The sequence below is a fragment of the Salmo salar genome, chromosome 29, assembly GCF_965601325.2.
Source record: "Salmo salar chromosome 29, fSalSal1, whole genome shotgun sequence".
Taxonomy (NCBI): Eukaryota; Metazoa; Chordata; class Actinopteri; order Salmoniformes; family Salmonidae; genus Salmo; species Salmo salar.
Genome location: NC_138319.1, coordinates 42,213,916 through 42,235,000, shown reverse-complemented (window position 1 = coordinate 42,235,000; position 21,085 = coordinate 42,213,916). Strand labels below are relative to the sequence as shown.

At 41.8% G+C, this 21,085-nt stretch overlaps 1 protein-coding gene across 2 annotated transcripts in view; it reads right to left on the bottom strand.

Annotated features, from left to right (window-relative positions):
- cpb1 (carboxypeptidase B1 (tissue)) overlaps positions 1-14,656 on the bottom strand; it is a 17,581-nt gene extending 2,925 nt beyond the window's left edge. Inside the window, exons 1-8 of one of the 2 annotated variants that reach the window (NM_001141254.1) lie at positions 14,588-14,656; positions 10,793-10,868; positions 10,240-10,364; positions 6,892-6,994; positions 5,597-5,698; positions 4,242-4,346; positions 2,893-3,003; positions 1,080-1,170 (exon numbers count right to left, since the gene is read on the bottom strand). In NM_001141254.1, coding sequence (NP_001134726.1) covers positions 1,080-1,170; positions 2,893-3,003; positions 4,242-4,346; positions 5,597-5,698; positions 6,892-6,994; positions 10,240-10,364; positions 10,793-10,868; positions 14,588-14,655 — 781 coding nt within the window. In that variant the 5' untranslated portion in view covers position 14,656. Of the gene's footprint in view, positions 1-1,079; positions 1,171-2,892; positions 3,004-4,241; positions 4,347-5,596; positions 5,699-6,278; positions 6,294-6,891; positions 6,995-10,239; positions 10,365-10,792; positions 10,869-14,587 lie in introns of those variants that run through there. The other variant, XM_045710499.2, reaches the window with a different exon arrangement.
- Between the last annotated feature and the right edge of the window lie 6,429 nt (positions 14,657-21,085).

Sequence of the window (21,085 nt, the reverse complement as noted above, 5' to 3'; positions counted from 1 at the left end):
CAGAGGTTAGGGAGAAAGGACAGGGGTTAGGGTGAAAGGAGAGAGGAGAGGGGACAGAGGTTAGGGAGAAAGGACAGGGGTTAGGGTGAAAGGAGAGAGGAGAGGGTGAAAGGAGAGAGGAGAGGGGTTAGGGTGAGAGGACAGGGGTTAGGGTGAAAGGAGAGAGGAGAGGGTGAAAGGAGAGAGGAGAGGGGTTAGGGTGAGAGGACAGGGGTTAGGGTGAGAGGAGAGAGGACATGGGTTAGGGTGAGAGGAGAGAGGACATGGGTTAGGGTGAAAGGAGAGGGGTTAGGGTGAAAGGAGAGGGGTTAGGGTGAAAGGAGAGGGGTTAGGGTGAAAGGAGAGGGGTTAGGGTGAAAGGAGAGGGGTTAGGGTGAAAGGAGAGAGGAGAGGGTGAGAGGAAAGAGGACAGGGGACAGAGGTTAGGGTGAAAGGTTATATTGGATGAATGTTATGCCTCTAAAGATGTCTCTCTCCTACAGAGTTGAACATAGATTTAAATAAAACGTCTATTAATGCTTTGGTAATCTATACTGCATCTCTATAGAAATACACTCTATACTGTATCTCTATAGAAATACACTCTATACTGTAGAAATACACCTCTATACTGTATCTCTATAGAAATACACCTCTATACTGTATCTCTATAGAAATATACTCTATACTGTATCTCTATAGAAATACACTCTATACTGTAGAAATACACCTCTATACTGCATCTCTATAGAAATACACCTCTATACTGTATCTCTATAGAAATACACTCTATACTGTAGAAATACATCTCTATACTGTATCTCTATAGAAATACACTCTATACTGTAGAAATACATCTCTATACTGCATCTCTATAGAAATACACCTCTATACTGTATCTCTATAGAAATACACCTCTATACTGTAGAAATACATCTCTATACTGCATCTCTATAGAAATACACCTCTATACTGTATCTCTATAGAAATACACTCTATACTGTATCTCTATAGAAATACACTCTATACTGTAGAACTACACCTCTATACTGTATCTCTATAGAAATACACCTCTATACTGTATATATGACTGTACTCACTGCACCATCCAGCGTTCCAGTTTCTGTTGGGATCAGCACCGATGCAACTGGTACTAGACATCCTGGAGCGAGTCTTTCTCCACATCCTGTTCTGCAGGTCCAAAACACACATCAATCAGTCGGTCGGTCGGTCGGTCAGTCAGTCAGTCAGTCAGTCAGTCAGTCAGTCAGTCAGTCTGTCTGTCTGTCTGTCTGTCTGTCTGTCTGTCTGTCTGTCTGTCTGTCTGTCTGTCTGTCTGTCTGTCTGTCTGTCTGTCTGTCTGTCTGTCTGTCTGTCTGTCTGTCTGTCTGTGTTCTCTTGTAGCTTTGAAGCGTGTAGTTCTAAGCGTGTCCCTGTATAGTGATAAGTACACGAATTGCTGTGATACTGCATTACGTGATTTTTGAAACTGAACTGTCGGTTAGGGGCTCGTAAGTAAGCATTTCACTGTGAGGTCTACTACACCTGTTGTATTCAGCATTTCACTGTGAGGTCTACCACACCTGTTGTATTCAGCATTTCACTGTGAGGTCTACTACACCTGTTGTATTCAGCATTTCACTGTGAGGTCTACTACACCTGTTGTATTCAGCATTTCACTGTGAGGTCTACCACACCTGTTGTATTCAGCATGTCACTGTGAGGTCTACTACACCTGTTGTATTCAGCATTTCACTGTGAGGTCTACTACACCTGTTGTATTCAGCATTTCACTGTGAGGTCTACTACACCTGTTGTATTCAGCATTTCACTGTGAGGTCTACCACACCTGTTGTATTCAGCATTTCACTGTAAGGTTTACTACACCTGTTGTATTCAGCATTTCACTGTGAGGTCTACTACACCTGTTGTATTCAGCATTTCACTGTGAGGTATACCACACCTGTTGTATTCAGCATTTCACTGTGAGGTCTACTACACCTGTTGTATTCAGCATTTCACTGTGAGGTCTACTACACCTGTTGTATTCAGCATTTCACAGTGAGGTCTACTACACCTGTTGTATTCAGCATTTCACTGTGAGGTCTACCACACCTGTTGTATTCAGCATTTCACTGTGAGGTCTACTACACCTGTTGTATTCAGCATTTCACTGTGAGGTCTACTACACCTGTTGTATTCAGCATTTCAGTGTGAGGTCTACTACACCTGTTGTATTCAGCATTTCACTGTGAGGTCTACCACACCTGTTGTATTCAGCATTTCACTGTGAGGTCTACTACACCTGTTGTATTCAGCATTTCACTGTGAGGTCTACTACACCTGTTGTATTCAGCATTTCACTGTGAGGTCTACTACACCTGTTGTATTCAGCATTTCAGTGTGAGGTCTACTACACCTGTTGTATTCAGCATTTCACTGTGAGGTCTACCACACCTGTTGTATTCAGCATTTCACTGTGAGGTCTACTACACCTGTTGTATTCAGCATTTCACTGTGAGGTCTACTACACCTGTTGTATTCAGCATTTCAGTGTGAGGTCTACACCTGTTGTATTCAGCATTTCAGTGTGAGGTCTACTACACCTGTTGTATTCAGCGCATGTGACTAATATTATTTTATTTTATTTGATCACGTACTGTATAATGAGTAGTTAAACACCACATCTTTGCCATCAGAAATCAGGCAGTGTCAATAATCAGGTAATGCAGTATAACAGCAATTAGTGTACTTTTGGCTAACAGCTAATGGCTAACTGCTAACTGGCTAACAGCTAACGGCTAACTTGCTAATGGCTAGCAGCTAACTGGCTAACAGCTAACTGGCTAACAGCTAACTGGCTAATAGCTAACGGCTAACTGCTAATTGGCTAACAGCTAAAGGAAAACGTACGCTTTTGTGGGTGAAGTCGTATCCGTCGATGTTGAAGACGGGCAGAACATAGACATCCATCTGGTTTAGCAGGCTGGTCATCTCAGAGTCACTGCCGTAGGTGGACAGAGCCTGGGAAGGAGGAGGAAGAGAAGGAGAGGGAGAGAGGAGGAGGAAGAGAAGGAGAGGGAGAGAGGAAGAGGGAGAGAGGAGGAGGAAGAGAAGGAGAGGGAGAGAGGAAGTGGGAGAGGGAGAGTGTTATGAATTTGAGCTCTGAACTGTTTCGATGGAGTAAGAGGATAATACACCCAGCTAGTACATAACGTTCTGAGAATAATATTTTTCTTAGAGATTGGTGAGAGTGTGGTTGTCCTATGGTTATTTTGCGTACAACCTTCCCACAACGTTCTGGGGATGGTGAAGGATAGTTGCTTAGTTTTGGAACATTCTCAGCACATTTTAAGGAACTTGGCATGTCATGTTCTCAAATTGTGCCGAGAACGTTAAGAAAACTTTCCATAATTTTTTATTTTTTTTTAAAACACAAGTGAACTTTAGTAACGTTCAGATAACATTCTAAGAATGTTATTTAAAAACATATACATTCCGTTCTCAACATCAATAAAACTCTCTTTACCCTTTATCCGGTTAAGTGTGTTCAGGTGTGTTGCCAAGCCCACTAATTGGCCACATCTGATGTTCATAGAGCCCGTTTCCTTTGACATGGGGGTATGTTTGAAAAGACTGAAATGAACAGCTTTGTATGTATAAAAAAAAACATGCCATGCTAGCTCCATCCTGGTGGTCAAGTGGACTAATTCCACAGATAGAGAACACAAGATTATAGGTTTAAATCTCACTGATGCTATGTCACAATAAAAATACATATGTTTGCATGATTAATGCCGAAGGAAATTAATTTATATCTGAGCTTGGAGTTAAAGATAACACAAAATAAGCTAACATTCAGTGAAAGTTAAGGAAGTTATTCAAAAACGTTCAAATAACCAATAAATGTCTGTTCGCAGAGCATTAATAAAAACTCCCGGGGGGAAAACTGTCAATGAACCAGAGTAAAATGTTCTCATAACCACTTCGCTGCAACCTTAAAAAAAATAAACAGTCTCAAAACAAGCAACATTTTTCACTTCTGTTCTCAGAACGTTTTTTAAAAAACGTTCAGGAAACGTATGGCTTCGTTCCAACAACCAGTTCGTCGAACCGAAAACATACATTCCCACAACTTCCAAGGAACCAAATGTGCTAGCTGGGCATATATAGATGATATGATATAGAATTATAGAAGTGTCATGGTGGGTCCATTGATATCCTATTAAATGAGTTATACCATGTCATTCTACGAGCCTCACCTCCTTGACGAACCACTGGCAGAAAGCGGTAGAGATCCACTCCCTGGCATGAATACCACAGTCCAGGAAGATAGAGGGCTTGGTGGAGCTGGACTTCTTACCGATCTGTAGAGATACATTTTTACTAATTTAACTTTTATTTCAACACGTTTTTTGTTGTTGAGATTGAAGTAGACTACATGTTGTTCAATAGAGGTTACTCTGGATAAGAGCTGCTACTGAATGATCTAAAATGTGAACCAGAGTAAGCTAGAATATTTCCTAGACCACTGTCCAGACTATTTCATAGACTACTGTCCAGACTATTTCTTAGACCACTGTCCACACTGTCCAGACTATTTCATAGACCACTGTCCAGACTATTTCATAGACCACTGTCCAGACTATTTCATAGACCACTGTCCACACTGTCCAGACTATTTCCTAGACCACTGTCCAGACTATTTCCTAGACCACTGTCCAGACTATTTCATAGACCACTGTCCAGACTATTTCATAGACCACTGTCCAGACTATTTCCTAGACCACTGTCCAGACTATTTCATAGACCACTGTCCAGACTATTTCATAGACCACTGTCCAGACTATTTCCTAGACCACTGTCCAGACTATTTCATAGACCACTGTCCAGACTATTTCATAGACCACTGTCCAGACTATTTCATAGACTACTGTCCAGACTATTTCATAGACCACTGTCCAGACTATTTCCTAGACCACTGTCCAGACTATTTCATAGACCACTGTCTAGACTATTTCATAGACCACTGTCCAGACTATTTCATAGACCACTGTCCAGACTATTTCATAGACCACTGTCCAGACTATTTCATAGACCACTGTCCACACTGTCCAGACTATTTCATAGACTACTGTCCAGACTATTTCATAGACCACTGTCCAGACTATTTCATAGACCACTGTCCAGACTATTTCATAGACTACTGTCCAGACTATTTCATAGACCACTGTCCAGACTATTTCATAGACCACTGTCCAGACTATTTCCTAGACCACTGTCCAGACTATTTCATAGACCACTGTCCAGACTATTTCATAGACCACTGTCCAGACTATTTCATAGACCACTGTCTAGACTATTTCATAGACCACTGTCCAGACTATTTCATAGACCACTGTCCAGACTATTTCATAGACCACTGTCCAGACTATTTCATAGACCACTGTCCAGACTATTTCATAGACCACTGTCCACACTGTCCAGACTATTTCATAGACCACTGTCCACACTGTCCAGACTATTTCATAGACCACTGTCCAGACTATTTAATAGACCACTGTCCAGACTATTCAACAACAGTATCAAAAAATGTTGACAATAAAGCGAGTACTACCTTGAGAACGTTCATGGGACGTCCCTCGTAGGTGTTTCCGATCACCTGGCGGCTGATCAGGTCGGGGTTAGAGGAGGAGATGGAGGAGATCCATGCCTGGATCTGAAGACACACATAGATCGAAGGATGAGAGAGGAAGGGAGAGAACGGGATGAGAGAGAAAGAGAGGAGAAAGAGAGAGAGATAGTAGTAGCGAGAGAGATAGTATCTTACTTTGTTCCAGCTGTTGTACTAAGATATATTGACAGAGAGAGACAGAGCGAGAGATAGGGGTAGAGAGAGAGAGAGATAGGGGTAGAGAGAGAGAGATAGGGGTAGAGAGAGAGATAGGGGTAGAGAGCGAGAGATAGGGGTAGAGAGAGAGATAGGGGTAGAGAGAGAGAGAGATAGGGGTAGAGAGAGCGAGAGATAGGGGTAGAGAGCGAGAGATAGGGGTAGAGAGAGATAGGGGTAGAGAGAGAGAGATAGGGGTAGAGAGAGAGAGAGATAGGGGTAGAGAGAGAGAGATAGGGGTAGAGAGAGCGAGAGATAGGGGTAGAGAGAGAGAGATAGGGGTAGAGAGAGCGAGAGATAGGGGTAGAGAGAGCGAGAGATAGGGGTAGAGAGAGAGAGAGATAGGGGTAGAGAGAGCGAGAGATAAGGGTAGAGAGCGAGAGATAGGGGTAGAGAGATAGTATCTTACTTTGTCCCAACTGTTGTACTAAGATATATTGACAGAGAGAGAGAGAGAGAGAGATAGGGGTAGAGAGAGAGAGAGATAGGGGTAGAGAGCGAGAGATAGGGGTAGAGAGAGCGAGAGATAAGGGTAGAGAGCGAGAGATAGGGGTAGAGAGATAGTATCTTACTTTGTCCCAACTGTTGTACTAAGATATATTGACAGAGAGAGAGAGAGCGAGAGATAGGGGTAGAGAGAGAGAGATAGGGGTAGAGAGCGAGAGATAGGGGTAGAGAGATAGTATCTTACTTTGTCCCAACTGTTGTACTAAGATATATTGACAGAGAGAGAGAGAGCGAGAGATAGGGGTAGAGAGAGAGAGAGATAGGGGTAGAGAGAGCGAGAGATAAGGGTAGAGAGCGAGAGATAGGGGTAGAGAGAGAGAGATAGGGGTAGAGAGAGAGAGAGATAGGGGTAGAGAGAGAGAGATAGGGGTAGAGAGAGAGAGAGATAGGGGTAGAGAGAGAGAGAGATAGGGGTAGAGAGAGAGAGATAGGGGTAGAGAGCGAGAGATAAGGGTAGAGAGCGAGAGAGATAGGGGTAGAGAGCGAGAGATAGGGGTAGAGAGATAGTATCTTACTTTGTCCCAACTGTTGTACTTGGTGTAGCTATGGGTTCTGGGGTCTGGGGTTCTGTTGTCCAGCTGCTCTTCCATCTGAGCCTGCAGATCCTCAATTAGGACCCTGAGAACAGAAACAATTCCCCCATCAACGTACGCTGAGTATAACAAACATTAGGAACACCTTCCTAATATGGAGTTCCACCCCCTTTTTTGTCCTCAGAAAAGCCTCAATTCGTCGGGGAAATGGACTCTACAAGGTGTCGAAAGCGTTCCACATGGATACTGGCCCCATGTTGACTCCAATGCTTCCCACAGTTGTGACAAGTTGGCTGGATGTCCTTTGGGTGGTGGACCATTCTTGATACATACAGGAAACTGTTGAGCGTGAAAAACCCAGCAACGTTGCAGTTCTTGACACAAACCGGTGCGCCTGGTACCTACTACCAAACCCCGTTCAAAGGCACTTCAATATTTTGTCTTTCCCGTTCACACTCTGAATGGCACTCATACACAATCCATGTCTCAAATGTCTCAAGACTTTAAAATCCTTCTTTAACCCGTCTCCTCCCCTTCATCTACACTGATTGAAGTGGATTTAACAGGTCAATAAGGGATCATAGCTGTGTCCTTAATTTGAATGTTTTGTACAGTCAGTGTACATACTAGATATTACATTTGTAAATAAATGTAAATGTAAATGTAATACTAGATATGAATTAACATATAATATTATATATACTGTCCAGTTTTATTATTTTTCTTTCATTGGAATGTCTCTTTCTTCTTTGCAGTCTTTTACATTTTCTCTTTTTGTTTCTGCAGGTTTGTTCGATGCTGCCTTATTTTTTTATACCACAGGTTGGACAATCCATGTCCTTTTACACCGGCATGTAGACAGACGCCTGATGGTTCGTTTTACCACAGTGGAAGCACGTGTCTTAATTTCACTGTCTCTGATGTTCAGTGGCAACTCCTGATGAACTTAACTGCTGAGTCTCTTTAGCAGCTAGTCCCATGGATACATAGACCTTGCCAAGGTCAGATTACTTTCAGTCAACAGTCTCCTTTTGTATAGCTTTCGCTCCGTAACCCACTGGGGCAAAAACCGGCTGAGTCAGCATTGTTTCCACGTCATTTCAACCAAAACATTCAATGTGATGACATTGAATCAAAGTGGAAAACTGATTGAAAAAAGTCATCAACGTAAGGGAATTTCATATTTTTTTTCACACAACGTTTTACCTAAATCCAATGATACATTTCTGAGCAGAAAGAGTATTTATATTTTTTTATACAGTCGTATAGTATCCAGTAATATCTATATAACAGTAATATCTATGTATAATGTCTATATTACAGTCTCCATCCCACTTTACTGCAGCAGGGTATAGACTATGTTAGTGTGTAGTATCTATTATCTATGTAGTATGTAGTAGTATCTATTTGTAGTAGTATCTGTTTGTAGTAGTATCTGTTTGTAGTAGTATCTATTTGTAGTACTATCTGTTTGTAGTAGTATCTATTTGTAGTAGTATCTGTTTGTAGTAGTATCTATTTGTAGTAGTATCTGTTTGTAGTAGTATCTGTTTGTAGTAGTATCTGTTTGTAGTAGTATCTGTTTGTAGTAGTATCTATTTGTAGTAGTATCTGTTTGTAGTAGAATCTATTTGTAGTAGTATCTATTTGTAGTAGTATCTCTTTGTAGTAGTATCTGTTTGTAGTAGTATCTATTTGTAGTAGTATCTACACTACCGTTCAAAAGTTTGGGGTCACTTAGAAATGTCCTTGTTTTTGAAAGCAAAGCAATTTTTTTTTGTCCATTTAAAATAACATCAAATTGATCAGAAATACAGTGTAGACATTGTTAATGTTGTAAATGACTATTGTAGCTGGAAACGGCAGATTTTTAAAGAAGCAATAAAACTGGTCTTCTTTAGACTAGTTGAGTATCTGGAGCATCAGCATTTGTGGGTTCGATTACAGGCTCAAAATGGCCAGAAACAACGCTGTGTACTACTCCCTTCACAGAACAGCGCAAACTGGCTCTAACCAGAATAGAAAGAGGAGTGGGAGGCCCCGGTGCACAACTGAGCAAGAGGACCAGTACATTAGAGTGTCTAGTTTGAGAAACAGATGCCTCACAAGTCCTCAACTTGCAGCTTCATTAAATAATACTTGCAAAACACCAATCTAAACGTCAACAGTGAAGAGGTGACCCCAAACTTTTGAACGGTAGTGTATATGTAGTAGTATGTAGTAGTATCTATATGTAGTAGTATCTGTATGTAGAAGCAGTGGTTTAATGTACCTAAGTAAAAATACTTTAAAGTACCACTAAGTTGTTTTTGTGGGTATATACTATTTATATTTTTGGCTACTTTTAATTTTACTTCACTACATTCCTAAAGAAAACTAGGTACTTCTTACTCCAAACATTTTCCCAGACACCCAAAAGTACTTGTTACATTTTGAATGGTTAGCAGGACAGACATTTTTTTAAATTCACATACTTATCAAGAGAACATCCCTGGTCGTCCCTACTGCCTGTGATCTGGAGGACTCACTAAACAGAGAACATCCCTGGTCGTCCCTACTGCCCCTGATCTGGAGGACTCACTAAACAGAGAACATCCCTGGTCATCCCTACTGCCTCTGATCTGGAGGACTCACTAAACAGAGAACATCCCTGGTCATCCCTACTGCCTCTGATCTGGAGGACTCACTAAACAGAGAACATCCCTGGTCGTCCCTACTGCCTGTGATCTGGAGGACTCATTTAACACACATGCTTCGTTTGTAAATGACGAGTGTTGGAGTGTACCCCAGGCTATCCGTACATTTAAAAAAAACAAGAAAATTCTGCCATCTGATTGGCTTAATATAAGAAATATGAAATTATTTGTACTTTTACCTTTACCTTTATTTTTGATACTTAAGTATGTTTTAGCAATTACATTTACTTTTTATACTTCAGTATATTTAAAACCAAATACTTTTAGACTTTTACTCAAGTGGTATTTTACTGGGTGACTTTTACTTGAGTCATTTTCTATTAAGGTATCTTTACCTTTACTACAGTATGACAATTTGATACTTTTTCCACCACTGTGTAGTTGTGTGTAGTAGTATATATATGTAGTAGTATGTAGTAGTACGTACATGTAGTAGTATGTAGTAGTATCTATATGTAGTAGTATGTAGTAGTACGTAGTAGTATCTTTATGTAGTAGTATCTATATGTAGTAGTATGTAGTAGTATCTATATGTAGTAGTATGTAGTAGTATCTTTATGTAGTAGTATCTATATGTAGTAGTATGTAGTAGTATCTTTATGTAGTAGTATATATATATATATATATGTCTTACCCAGTCTCCATGCCACTCTGCTGCAGAATGGTATAGACCACATCAGTGTGGGCAGCTGGAACATGGAGATCCACATCAATATCGATGGTCACCAGGTCAGCACTCTCAGGACTCCAGAAGTCCACCTGCAGAGGGACAGACAGACAGACAGACAGACAGACAGACAGACAGACAGACAGACAGACAGACAGACAGACAGACAGACAGACAGACAGACAGACAGACAGATAGACAGACAGACAGACAGACAGACAGACAGACAGACAGACAGACAGACAGACAGACAGACAGAGGGAGACACACCTTTTAACACATACTGTACATCCTCAAACACGTCCTTTACAGCATAGAGACGCTAAGTGTTCTGGTTCTAGTGTGGGGACCTAGGGGGGCCTGAAATAAGTCTCTGGGAACCAAATTGATTTGAAATGAAATGTTTTCTTTTCTTTTACAGCATCGTAACCAGTAACCAGACCAGTCCAGTACAGCTCGGCTTGGCTTGGATCGGCTCGGCTTGGCTCGGCTAAGTATAGTGAAAGGGTTTCTTATGTACCTCCATGCTGTTGGCCAGCTCTTTGATAAGGAGAACATGATCATCAATGACAGGCTTCAGACGGAAGACTTTCTCCCTGGACAACCAAGACAAGAGATATACACTGTTATTATAGATCACCTGGACAACCAAGACAAGAGATATAAGCACTGTTATTATAGATCACCTGGACAACCAAGACAAGAGATATACACTGTTATTATAGATCACCTGGACAACCAAGACAAGAGATATAAGCACTGTTATTATAGATCACCTGGACAACCAAGACAAGAGATATAAGCACTGTTATTATAGATCACCTGGACAACCAAGACAAGAGATATAAGCACTGTTATTATAGATCACCTGGACAACCAAGACAAGAGATATACACTGTTATTATAGATCACCTGGACAACCAAGACAAGAGATATAAGCACTGATATTATAGATCACCTGGACAACCAAGACAAGAGATAAACACTGTTATTATAGATCACCTGGACAACCAAGACAAGAGATAAACACTGTTATTATAGATCACCTGGACAACCAAGACAAGAGATATAAGCACTGTTATTATAGATCACCTGGACAACCAAGACAAGAGATATACACTGTTATTATAGATCACCTGGACAACCAAGACAAGAGATATACACTGTTATTATAGATCACCTGGACAACCAAGACAAGAGATATACACTGTTATTATAGATCACCTGGACAACCAAGACAAGAGATATAAGCACTGTTATTATAGATCACCTGGACAACCAAGACAAGAGATATACACTGTTATTATAGATCACCTGGACAACCAAGACAAGAGATATATACTGTTATTATAGATCACCTGGACAACCAAGACAAGAGATATACACTGTTATTATAGATCACCTGGACAACCAAGACAAGAGATATACACTGTTATTATAGATCACCTGGACAACCAAGACAAGAGATATAAGCACTGTTATTATAGATCACCTGGACAACCAAGACAAGAGATAAACACTGTTATTATAGATCACCTGGACAACCAAGACAAGAGATATAAGCACTGATATTATAGATCACCTGGACAACCAAGACAAGAGATAAACACTGTTATTATAGATCACCTGGACAACCAAGACAAGAGATAAACACTGTTATTATAGATCACCTGGACAACCAAGACAAGAGATATACACTGTTATTATAGATCACCTGGACAACCAAGACAAGAGATATAAGCACTGTTATTATAGATCACCTGGACAACCAAGACAAGAGATAAACACTGTTATTATAGATCACCTGGACAACCAAGACAAGAGATATAAGCACTGTTATTATAGATCACCTGGACAACCAAGACAAGAGATATACACTGTTATTATAGATCACCTGGACAACCAAGACAAGAGATATACACTGTTATTATAGATCACCTGGACAACCAAGACAAGAGATATACACTGTTATTATAGATCACCTGGACAACCAAGACAAGAGATATAAGCACTGTTATTATAGATCACCTGGACAACCAAGACAAGAGATATACACTGTTATTATAGATCACCTGGACAACCAAGACAAGAGATATACACTGTTATTATAGATCACCTGGACAACCAAGACAAGAGATATACACTGTTATTATAGATCACCTGGACAACCAAGACAAGAGATATAAGCACTGTTATTATAGATCACCTGGACAACCAAGACAAGAGATATACACTGTTATTATAGATCACCTGGACAACCAAGACAAGAGATAAACACTGTTATTATAGATCACCTGGACAACCAAGACAAGAGATATACACTGTTATTATAGATCACCTGGACAACCAAGACAAGAGATATACACTGTTATTATAGATCACCTGGACAACCAAGACAAGAGATATACACTGTTATTATAGATCACCTGGACAACCAAGACAAGAGATAAACACTGTTATTAAAGATTATATTATTATATATTATTAATTATATTATATCATATTATAGAACACAACCAAGACAAGAGAAACCCAGCTAGCACATTTGGTTCTTGGAAGTTGTGGGAATGTATGTTTTTGGTTTCACGTTGGTTGAGGTAATGAAGCCATGTTTTCGGACCAGTAAAACAGAAGTGAACATTTTGCTCTAGTTCCTTCATAGTTTTCCATGTTTTTCTTTTTTATTAATGCTCTGAGAATGTAATTATAGGATATTTTGAGTTTTTTTTAATAAAACCTACCATTAATAACACTGCTAGCTTATTTTGGGTTAACTTTATTTTTTTTTTTAACTCCAAGCACTGATAAGAAACATGGAAATTAATTTCCTTAAGCATTGATCTTGCAAACAGATTTATTTTTATTGTGACATGGCATCAGAGATGTTAAACTATCATTTTCTGTTCTCTATCCCATAGAGTTAGTCCAGTGCGCAACCAGGATGGAGCTCGTATGCCATGTTTTTTTAACTCATACAAAGCTGTTCATTTTAGTCTATACAAACAGACCCCATTTCAAAGGAAATAAGCGCTCACCTGAACACACTTAACAAAATAGAGAATAGAGAGAGTTTTCTTGACGCTGAGAACAGAAACGTTACTGAAGTTCTCTTGTGTTTTTTTCTTCTCAATGTTCCACCAGTAGGAAACATAATGCTGAAGTACTGAAATTATCACAGAAAAACATTCCCGGAACTATTTCAGAACGTTCCCAATGTCAAACCAGTTGGAGAACGTTGCCAAAATTAAAATGAAAAGGTCACACTTTATTTGGATAGTCTGGATTTCTCATGTGAAGATGCTCTAGAGCTTGCTAAGGTTACGATTAGGGTTAGGTTTAGAATAAAGGAAAAGGGGGGATACCTAGTCAGATGCACAACTGAATGCATTCAACTGAAATGTTTCTCTGCATTTAACTCCTCCTAATCAGAGAGGTGCAGGATAAGGATTAAGGTAAGGGTTATGTTTAGGATTAGGCTCAGGGATAAGTTTAGGATTAGGCTAAGGGTTAAGTTTAGGGTTAGGCTAAGGGTTAAGGTAAGGGTTAAGTTTAGGGTTAGGCTAAGGGTTAAGGTAAGGGTTAAGTTTAGGATTAGGCTAAGGATTAGGCTAAAGGTTAAGGTAAGGGTTAAGTTTAGGATTAGGCTAAGGGTTAAGGTAAGGGTTAAGTTTAGGATTAGGCTAAGGGTTAAGGTAAGGGTTAAGTTTAGGATTAGGCTAAGGGTTAAGGTAAGGGTTAAGTTTAGGATTAGGCTAAGGGTTAAAGTTAGGTTTAGAGCTAGGGTTATTAGATAGTTAGTTGAAATGTCACTGATAGTCTGTAGAGCATCTACAGATGGACTATCCAAATAAAGTGTTACCAAATTCAATTTACCAAATGTTTTATTTTTAGCAAAATGATGAATGAAATACCCCAAAAATTATCTTTTTTTTCCTATGTTCCTTAAATGCGCTGAGAATGTTTCCGAAACTATTTTGCACCATTCCCAGAACGTTGTGGGAAGGTTGTATGCAAAATAACCATAGGACAACCACGCTCTCACCAAGCTCTAAGAAACATATGGTTCTCAGAACGTTTTGCGCCAACTGGGTTATAGAACACATTGTATAGATCTCAAGGAACATTAATGAACATATCAGTATACAGTCGTCCACATGGGCATTCACGAGGTCTCCATTCGTCACCAATAAGCCACATGGCAGCATAGATTGCAACGTACAGAGTCTATCTTCATAATTTTCTAAGTATAATTTTCCATGTCATATTCTGAGATGGTGTGATTTGAAACACCAAAATAAAAAGGTCGATATTTTACCCGTCGAAACGCGCCACCTCAGCCAGGGCCACTGCCACAAATCCTAGAAGCAGAAGAATCTTCATCATGTTGCCAGTAAAGCTGTCTTCATACAATCCCCATCCTTTATATAACCCCCTGACCCTCTCCCTCTCCACCAATCACAAGCCTCTGTGCCTCCACCCACCCCAACTCTCTCCACCACAATCCCCATCCTCAGCCGAGTGGCCCAGTGCTATCTCTCTGTCCAGAAGCCTATCTGACCACCTGTTAGCAGCAGGTGTTCGTCCAGGGATACAGTAGCTTCTCAATGAGAACGTCTTCAATGATTAACAAGCTGTGATGGAATCCTTCTGATGGCTGTTCTAGAATGGTGCGGAGCATGGACAAGCCAAGGTCATTGGTCTGTTCTGACACGTGACTTGGAATGCAGTCATATAACAACTTATGAAAAACATCTAGCAAACGTTTTAACAATCGCTATGAGCTGTGTTCAGATCAGACGGTTGATTTTTGACGATACAGAACGACCAGGCCTGTATATCACTAAGACTTTTACTTTGACACAAGCGTGTAGAGGCGTAGGGATGATGTGGAAATGATGCAACCTTTTGGGTAGGTTACTTACTACCCTGTACCTCTCTTTTTCCCTATCGATGAAGAAGTGCACAACAATCAGAAATCGCAAGGAGATGTATAGGATTTAGACTTGTTCCATTTTATTTATATACTGTACACTTACAGAATAGATACATATCTATTGAAAGATGTCAACATGTTTCGATAACACCAAGACAACTGATCTGCCGCAGATACAGAATTTAAACAGAGTGTATATCATCATCATCATCATCATTTCTCCCTAGAGTTGCACAGTAACTTTCCTGAAATTCCTGTTTTCCAAAAATTCTGACAGTAAAATGATAGGAATTAGGAGGGAATAAGCAGGAATATATATATATTTATCATTTATTTAACCTTTATTTAACTACGCAAGTCAGTTTTAAAACAAATTCTTAGATACAATGACGGCCTAACGACAGATTTTTACCTTGTTTTCTCAGGGATTCGATCTAGCAACCTTTTGGTTACTGGCCCAACTCTCTAACCGCTAGGCTACCCGCCTCCTCTAACCGCTAGGCTACCCGCCTCCTCTAACCGCTAGGCTACCCGCCTCCTCTAACCGCTAGGCTACCGGCCTCCTCTAACCACTAGGCTACCTGTCTCCTCTAACCACTAGGCTACCCGCCTCCTCTAACCTCTAGGCTTCCAGCCTCCTCTAAACGCTAGGCTTCCTGCCTCCTCTAACCGCTAGGCTACCTGCCTCCTCTAACCGCTAGGCTACCTGCCTCCTCTAAGCGCTAGGCTACCTGCCTCCTCTAATCGCTAGGCTACCTGCCTCCTCTAACCGCTAGGCTACCTGCCTCCTCTAACCGCTAGGCTACCCGCCTCCTCCTCTAACCGCTAGGCTACCTGCCTCCTCTAACCGCTAGGCTACCTGCCTCCTCTAACCGCTAGGCTACCCGCCTCCTCTAACCGCTAGGCTACCTGCCTCCTTTAACCGCTAGGCTACTTGACGCCCCGAAAGTGGGAAAAAAAGTCAAGTGCAAGAGTTTGTTCACAAAATCCTTTTTTTTAGAAGTAACTTGTGTATCACTTTTTCCATGTGGTTTCTTCCTTCACAGACTCCATAAAATTATGACCTCTTCCTAAATATTTGCTCAAATTAATAATTGTGTATATGGTTCCACTCTTTCCCTACAAAAAGTTTTGAAAATTAACACAAATTGTAGTGAATCTCCGCTAACTACTCAGCCAACACATAGTATAACTGTTTTACTGTCATTCTATTCAGTTAAATGTTTTTCAAATGATCTACGTCAGCTTTATTACTAGATTTCTGAAGAATCAACAACGGCGCAGGTCCAATGAATGTGTTAATTTTCGAAAGCTTCTGCATGGAATTTGTACGTTGTCTTAATTTTCTCTCACTTCAACCTAGGTTCTGACCAGGAAATATAATTAGAACACATATTATATCTGTATGGTTCTAGAATTAGAACACATATTATATCTGTATGGTTCTAGAATTAGAACACATATTATATCTGTATGGTTCTAGAATTAGAACACATATTATATCTGTATGGTTCTAGAATTAGAACACATATTATATCTGTATGGTTCTAGAATTAGAACACATATTATATCTGTATGGTTCTAGAATTAGAACACATATTATATCTGTATGGTTCTAGAATTAGAACACATATTATATCTGTATGGTTCTAGAATTAGAACACATACTATATCTGTATGGTTCTAGAATTAGAACACATATTATATCTGTATGGTTCTAGAATTAGAACACATATTATATCTGTATGGTTCTAGAATTAGAACACATATTATATCTGTATGGTTCTAGAATTAGAACACATATTATATCTGTATGGTTCTAGAATTAGAACACATATTATATCTGTATGGTTCGAGAATTAGAACACATATTATATCTGTATGGTTCCTGTAATAAGGGTCGTCTAAAGGAGACCAAAATGCGGCGTGTGAAGTGTTCATATTTACTTTTAATTAAAACACTTTGCAAAAATAACAAAACGACCAACAGTCCCGTCAGGTACAAACAACGAAACGGAAAACAACCACCCACAAAACCCCATGAAAAACAGGCTGCCTAAGTATGGCTTCCAATCAGAGACAACGAAAAACACCTGCCTCTGATTGGAAACCATACCCGGCCACAACATAGAAAATACAACCTAGAACGACAATCTAGACAACCCACATAGGGGGCACTGTCACGCCCTGACCGATCTACTATGGAAAAATGACCTCATACTAAGGTCAGAACGTGACAGTACCCCCCCCAAAGGTGCAGACTCCGACTGCACCTAAACCATAAAAGAACGACAACAACCCCAAACACAAAGGGAGGGCAGGGAGGGTGACAACAGTCTATTGAGGCTCATGTGCTCCACCCAGAACCTTCCTCTTCTCCCGATCCTCCAGCAACGGAGGTGGCTCTGGCTCAGGGCGAAACCTCCATTCCGCCCGTAGATCCCTCTGCTTCTGTAACATAAGCCTGTAGATCATTATTGGAGGAATCGGACTGTAGATCCTTACCGGAATCACTGTGCTGTAGACCACTACTGGAGGTTCCGACCTCCAAGCCGCCGCTGAAGGCTCTGGGCTGCGAGGCGTCGCTGGAGGCTCTGGGCTGCGAGGCGCCGCTGGAGGCTCTGGGCTACGAGGCGCCGCTGGAGGCTCTGGGCTGCGAGGCGCCGCTGGAGGCTCTGGGCTGCGAGGCGTCGCTGGAGGCCCCGGACTGGGAAGCGTCGCTGGAGGCCCCGGACTGGGAAGCGTCGCTGGAGGCCCCGGACTGGGAAGCGTCGCTGGAGGCCCCGGACTGGGAAGCATCGCCGGAGGCCCCGGACTGGGAAGCGTCGCTGGAGGCTCCGGACTGAGAAGTGTCGCCGGAGGCTCCGGACTAGGAGGCGTCATCATCGGTTCCGGACTTATGACCGTTGCTACTGACTCCATGGATAATTTCAATAGGTTCCTCGCCAAGGATCATCCTTACGGGCGTCGGACCATCGACTATCACTGGAGGCTTTTTACGAGGAGCAGGAATCGGTGTCACCGGACTGGGGAGACGCACTAAGGGCCGAGTGCTCACAGCAGGCACTGGCTGTACCGGGTTATGGCTGCGCACTAGAGGAAGAGTGCGAGGAGCAGGCACAGGACATACTGTGCTACAGAGGCGCACTGGAGAGAGAGAGTGCGAGAGGCAGGCACATGCTCGTTACAAAAAGCACGAGTAGTTGACTCAGGCCTCAACCCTTGCCCTGCCAAACTACTCATGTGCCCCCCCCAAAAAAATGTTTTGGGGGCTGCCTCTCGTTTCTTCCAGGTAAGTTCCGAAATCTCTCAATTACCTGGCCCCAAGTCCAGTTTCTCCTTTCCCACCATTCGTCCACTGACCAGGTGTCCATATCTACCTGGGCGCGCCGCTTGATCCAATCATGGTGGGTGGCTCTGTAATAAGGGTCGTCTAAAGGAGACCAAAATGCAGCGTGTGAAGTGTTCATATTTACTTTTAATGAAAACACTTTGCAAAATAACAAAACGACCAACAGTCCCGTCAGGTACAAACAACGAAACGGAAAACAACCACCCACAAAACCCCATGAAAAACAGGCTGCCTAAGTATGGCTTCCAATCAGAGACAACGAAAAACACCTCCCTGTCACGCCCTGACCAATCTACTATGGAAAAATGACCTCATACTAAGGTCAGAACGTGACATTTCTAGAATTAAAACACATATTATATCTGTATGGTTCTAGAATTAGAACACATATTATATCTGTATGGTTCTAGAATTAGAACACATATTATATCTGTATGGTTCTAGAATTAGAACACATATTATATCTGTATAGTTCTAGAATTAGAACACATATTATATCTGTATAGTTCTAGAATTAGAACACATATTATATCTGTATAGTTCTAGAATTAGAACACATATTATATCTGTATAGTTCTAGAATTAGAACACATACTATATCTGTATGGTTCTAGAATTAGAACACATATTATATCTGTATGGTTCTAGAATTAGAACACATATTATATCTGTATGGTTCTAGAATTAGAACACATATTATATCTGTATAGTTCTAGAATTAGAACACATATTATATCTGTATGGTTCTAGAATTAGAACACATATTATATCTGTATGGTTCTAGAATTAGAACACATATTATATCTGTATGGTTCTAGAATTAGAACACATATTATATCTGTATGGTTCTAGAATTAGAACACATATTATATCTGTATGGTTCTAGAATTAGAACACATATTATATCTGTATGGTTCTAGAATTAGAACACATACTATATCTGTATGGTTCTAGAATTAGAACACATATTATATCTGTATGGTTCTAGAATTAGAACACATATTATATCTGTATGGTTCTAGAATTAGAACACATATTATATCTGTATGGTTCTAGAATTAGAACACATATTATATCTGTATGGTTCTAGAATTAGAACACATATTATATCTGTATGGTTCGAGAATTAGAACACATATTATATCTGTATGGTTCCTGTAATAAGGGTCGTCTAAAGGAGACCAAAATGCGGCGTGTGAAGTGTTCATATTTACTTTTAATTAAAACACTTTGCAAAAATAACAAAACGACCAACAGTCCCGTCAGGTACAAACAACGAAACGGAAAACAACCACCCACAAAACCCCATGAAAAACAGGCTGCCTAAGTATGGCTTCCAATCAGAGACAACGAAAAACACCTGCCTCTGATTGGAAACCATACCCGGCCACAACATAGAAAATACAACCTAGAACGACAATCTAGACAACCCACATAGGGGGCACTGTCACGCCCTGACCGATCTACTATGGAAAAATGACCTCATACTAAGGTCAGAACGTGACAGTACCCCCCCCAAAGGTGCAGACTCCGACTGCACCTAAACCATAAAAGAACGACAACAACCCCAAACACAAAGGGAGGGCAGGGAGGGTGACAACAGTCTATTGAGGCTCATGTGCTCCACCCAGAACCTTCCTCTTCTCCCGATCCTCCAGCAACGGAGGTGGCTCTGGCTCAGGGCGAAACCTCCATTCCGCCCGTAGATCCCTCTGCTTCTGTAACATAAGCCTGTAGATCATTATTGGAGGAATCGGACTGTAGATCCTTACCGGAATCACTGTGCTGTAGACCACTACTGGAGGTTCCGACCTCCAAGCCGCCGCTGAAGGCTCTGGGCTGCGAGGCGTCGCTGGAGGCTCTGGGCTGCGAGGCGCCGCTGGAGGCTCTGGGCTACGAGGCGCCGCTGGAGGCTCTGGGCTGCGAGGCGCCGCTGGAGGCTCTGGGCTGCGAGGCGTCGCTGGAGGCCCCGGACTGGGAAGCGTCGCTGGAGGCCCCGGACTGGGAAGCGTCGCTGGAGGCCCCGGACTGGGAAGCGTCGCTGGAGGCCCCGGACTGGGAAGCATCGCCGGAGGCCCCGGACTGGGAAGCGTCGCTGGAGGCTCCGGACTGAGAAGTGTCGCCGGAGGCTCCGGACTAGGAGGCGTCATCATCGGTTCCGGACTTATGACCGTTGCTACTGACTCCATGGATAATTTCAATAGGTTCCTCGCCAAGGATCATCCTTACGGGCGTCGGACCATCGACTATCACTGGAGGCTTTTTACGAGGAGCAGGAATCGGTGTCACCGGACTGGGGAGACGCACTAAGGGCCGAGTGCTCACAGCAGGCACTGGCTGTACCGGGTTATGGCTGCGCACTAGAGGAAGAGTGCGAGGAGCAGGCACAGGACATACTGTGCTACAGAGGCGCACTGGAGAGAGAGAGTGCGAGAGGCAGGCACATGCTCGTTACAAAAAGCACGAGTAGTTGACTCAGGCCTCAACCCTTGCCCTGCCAAACTACTCATGTGCCCCCCCCAAAAAAA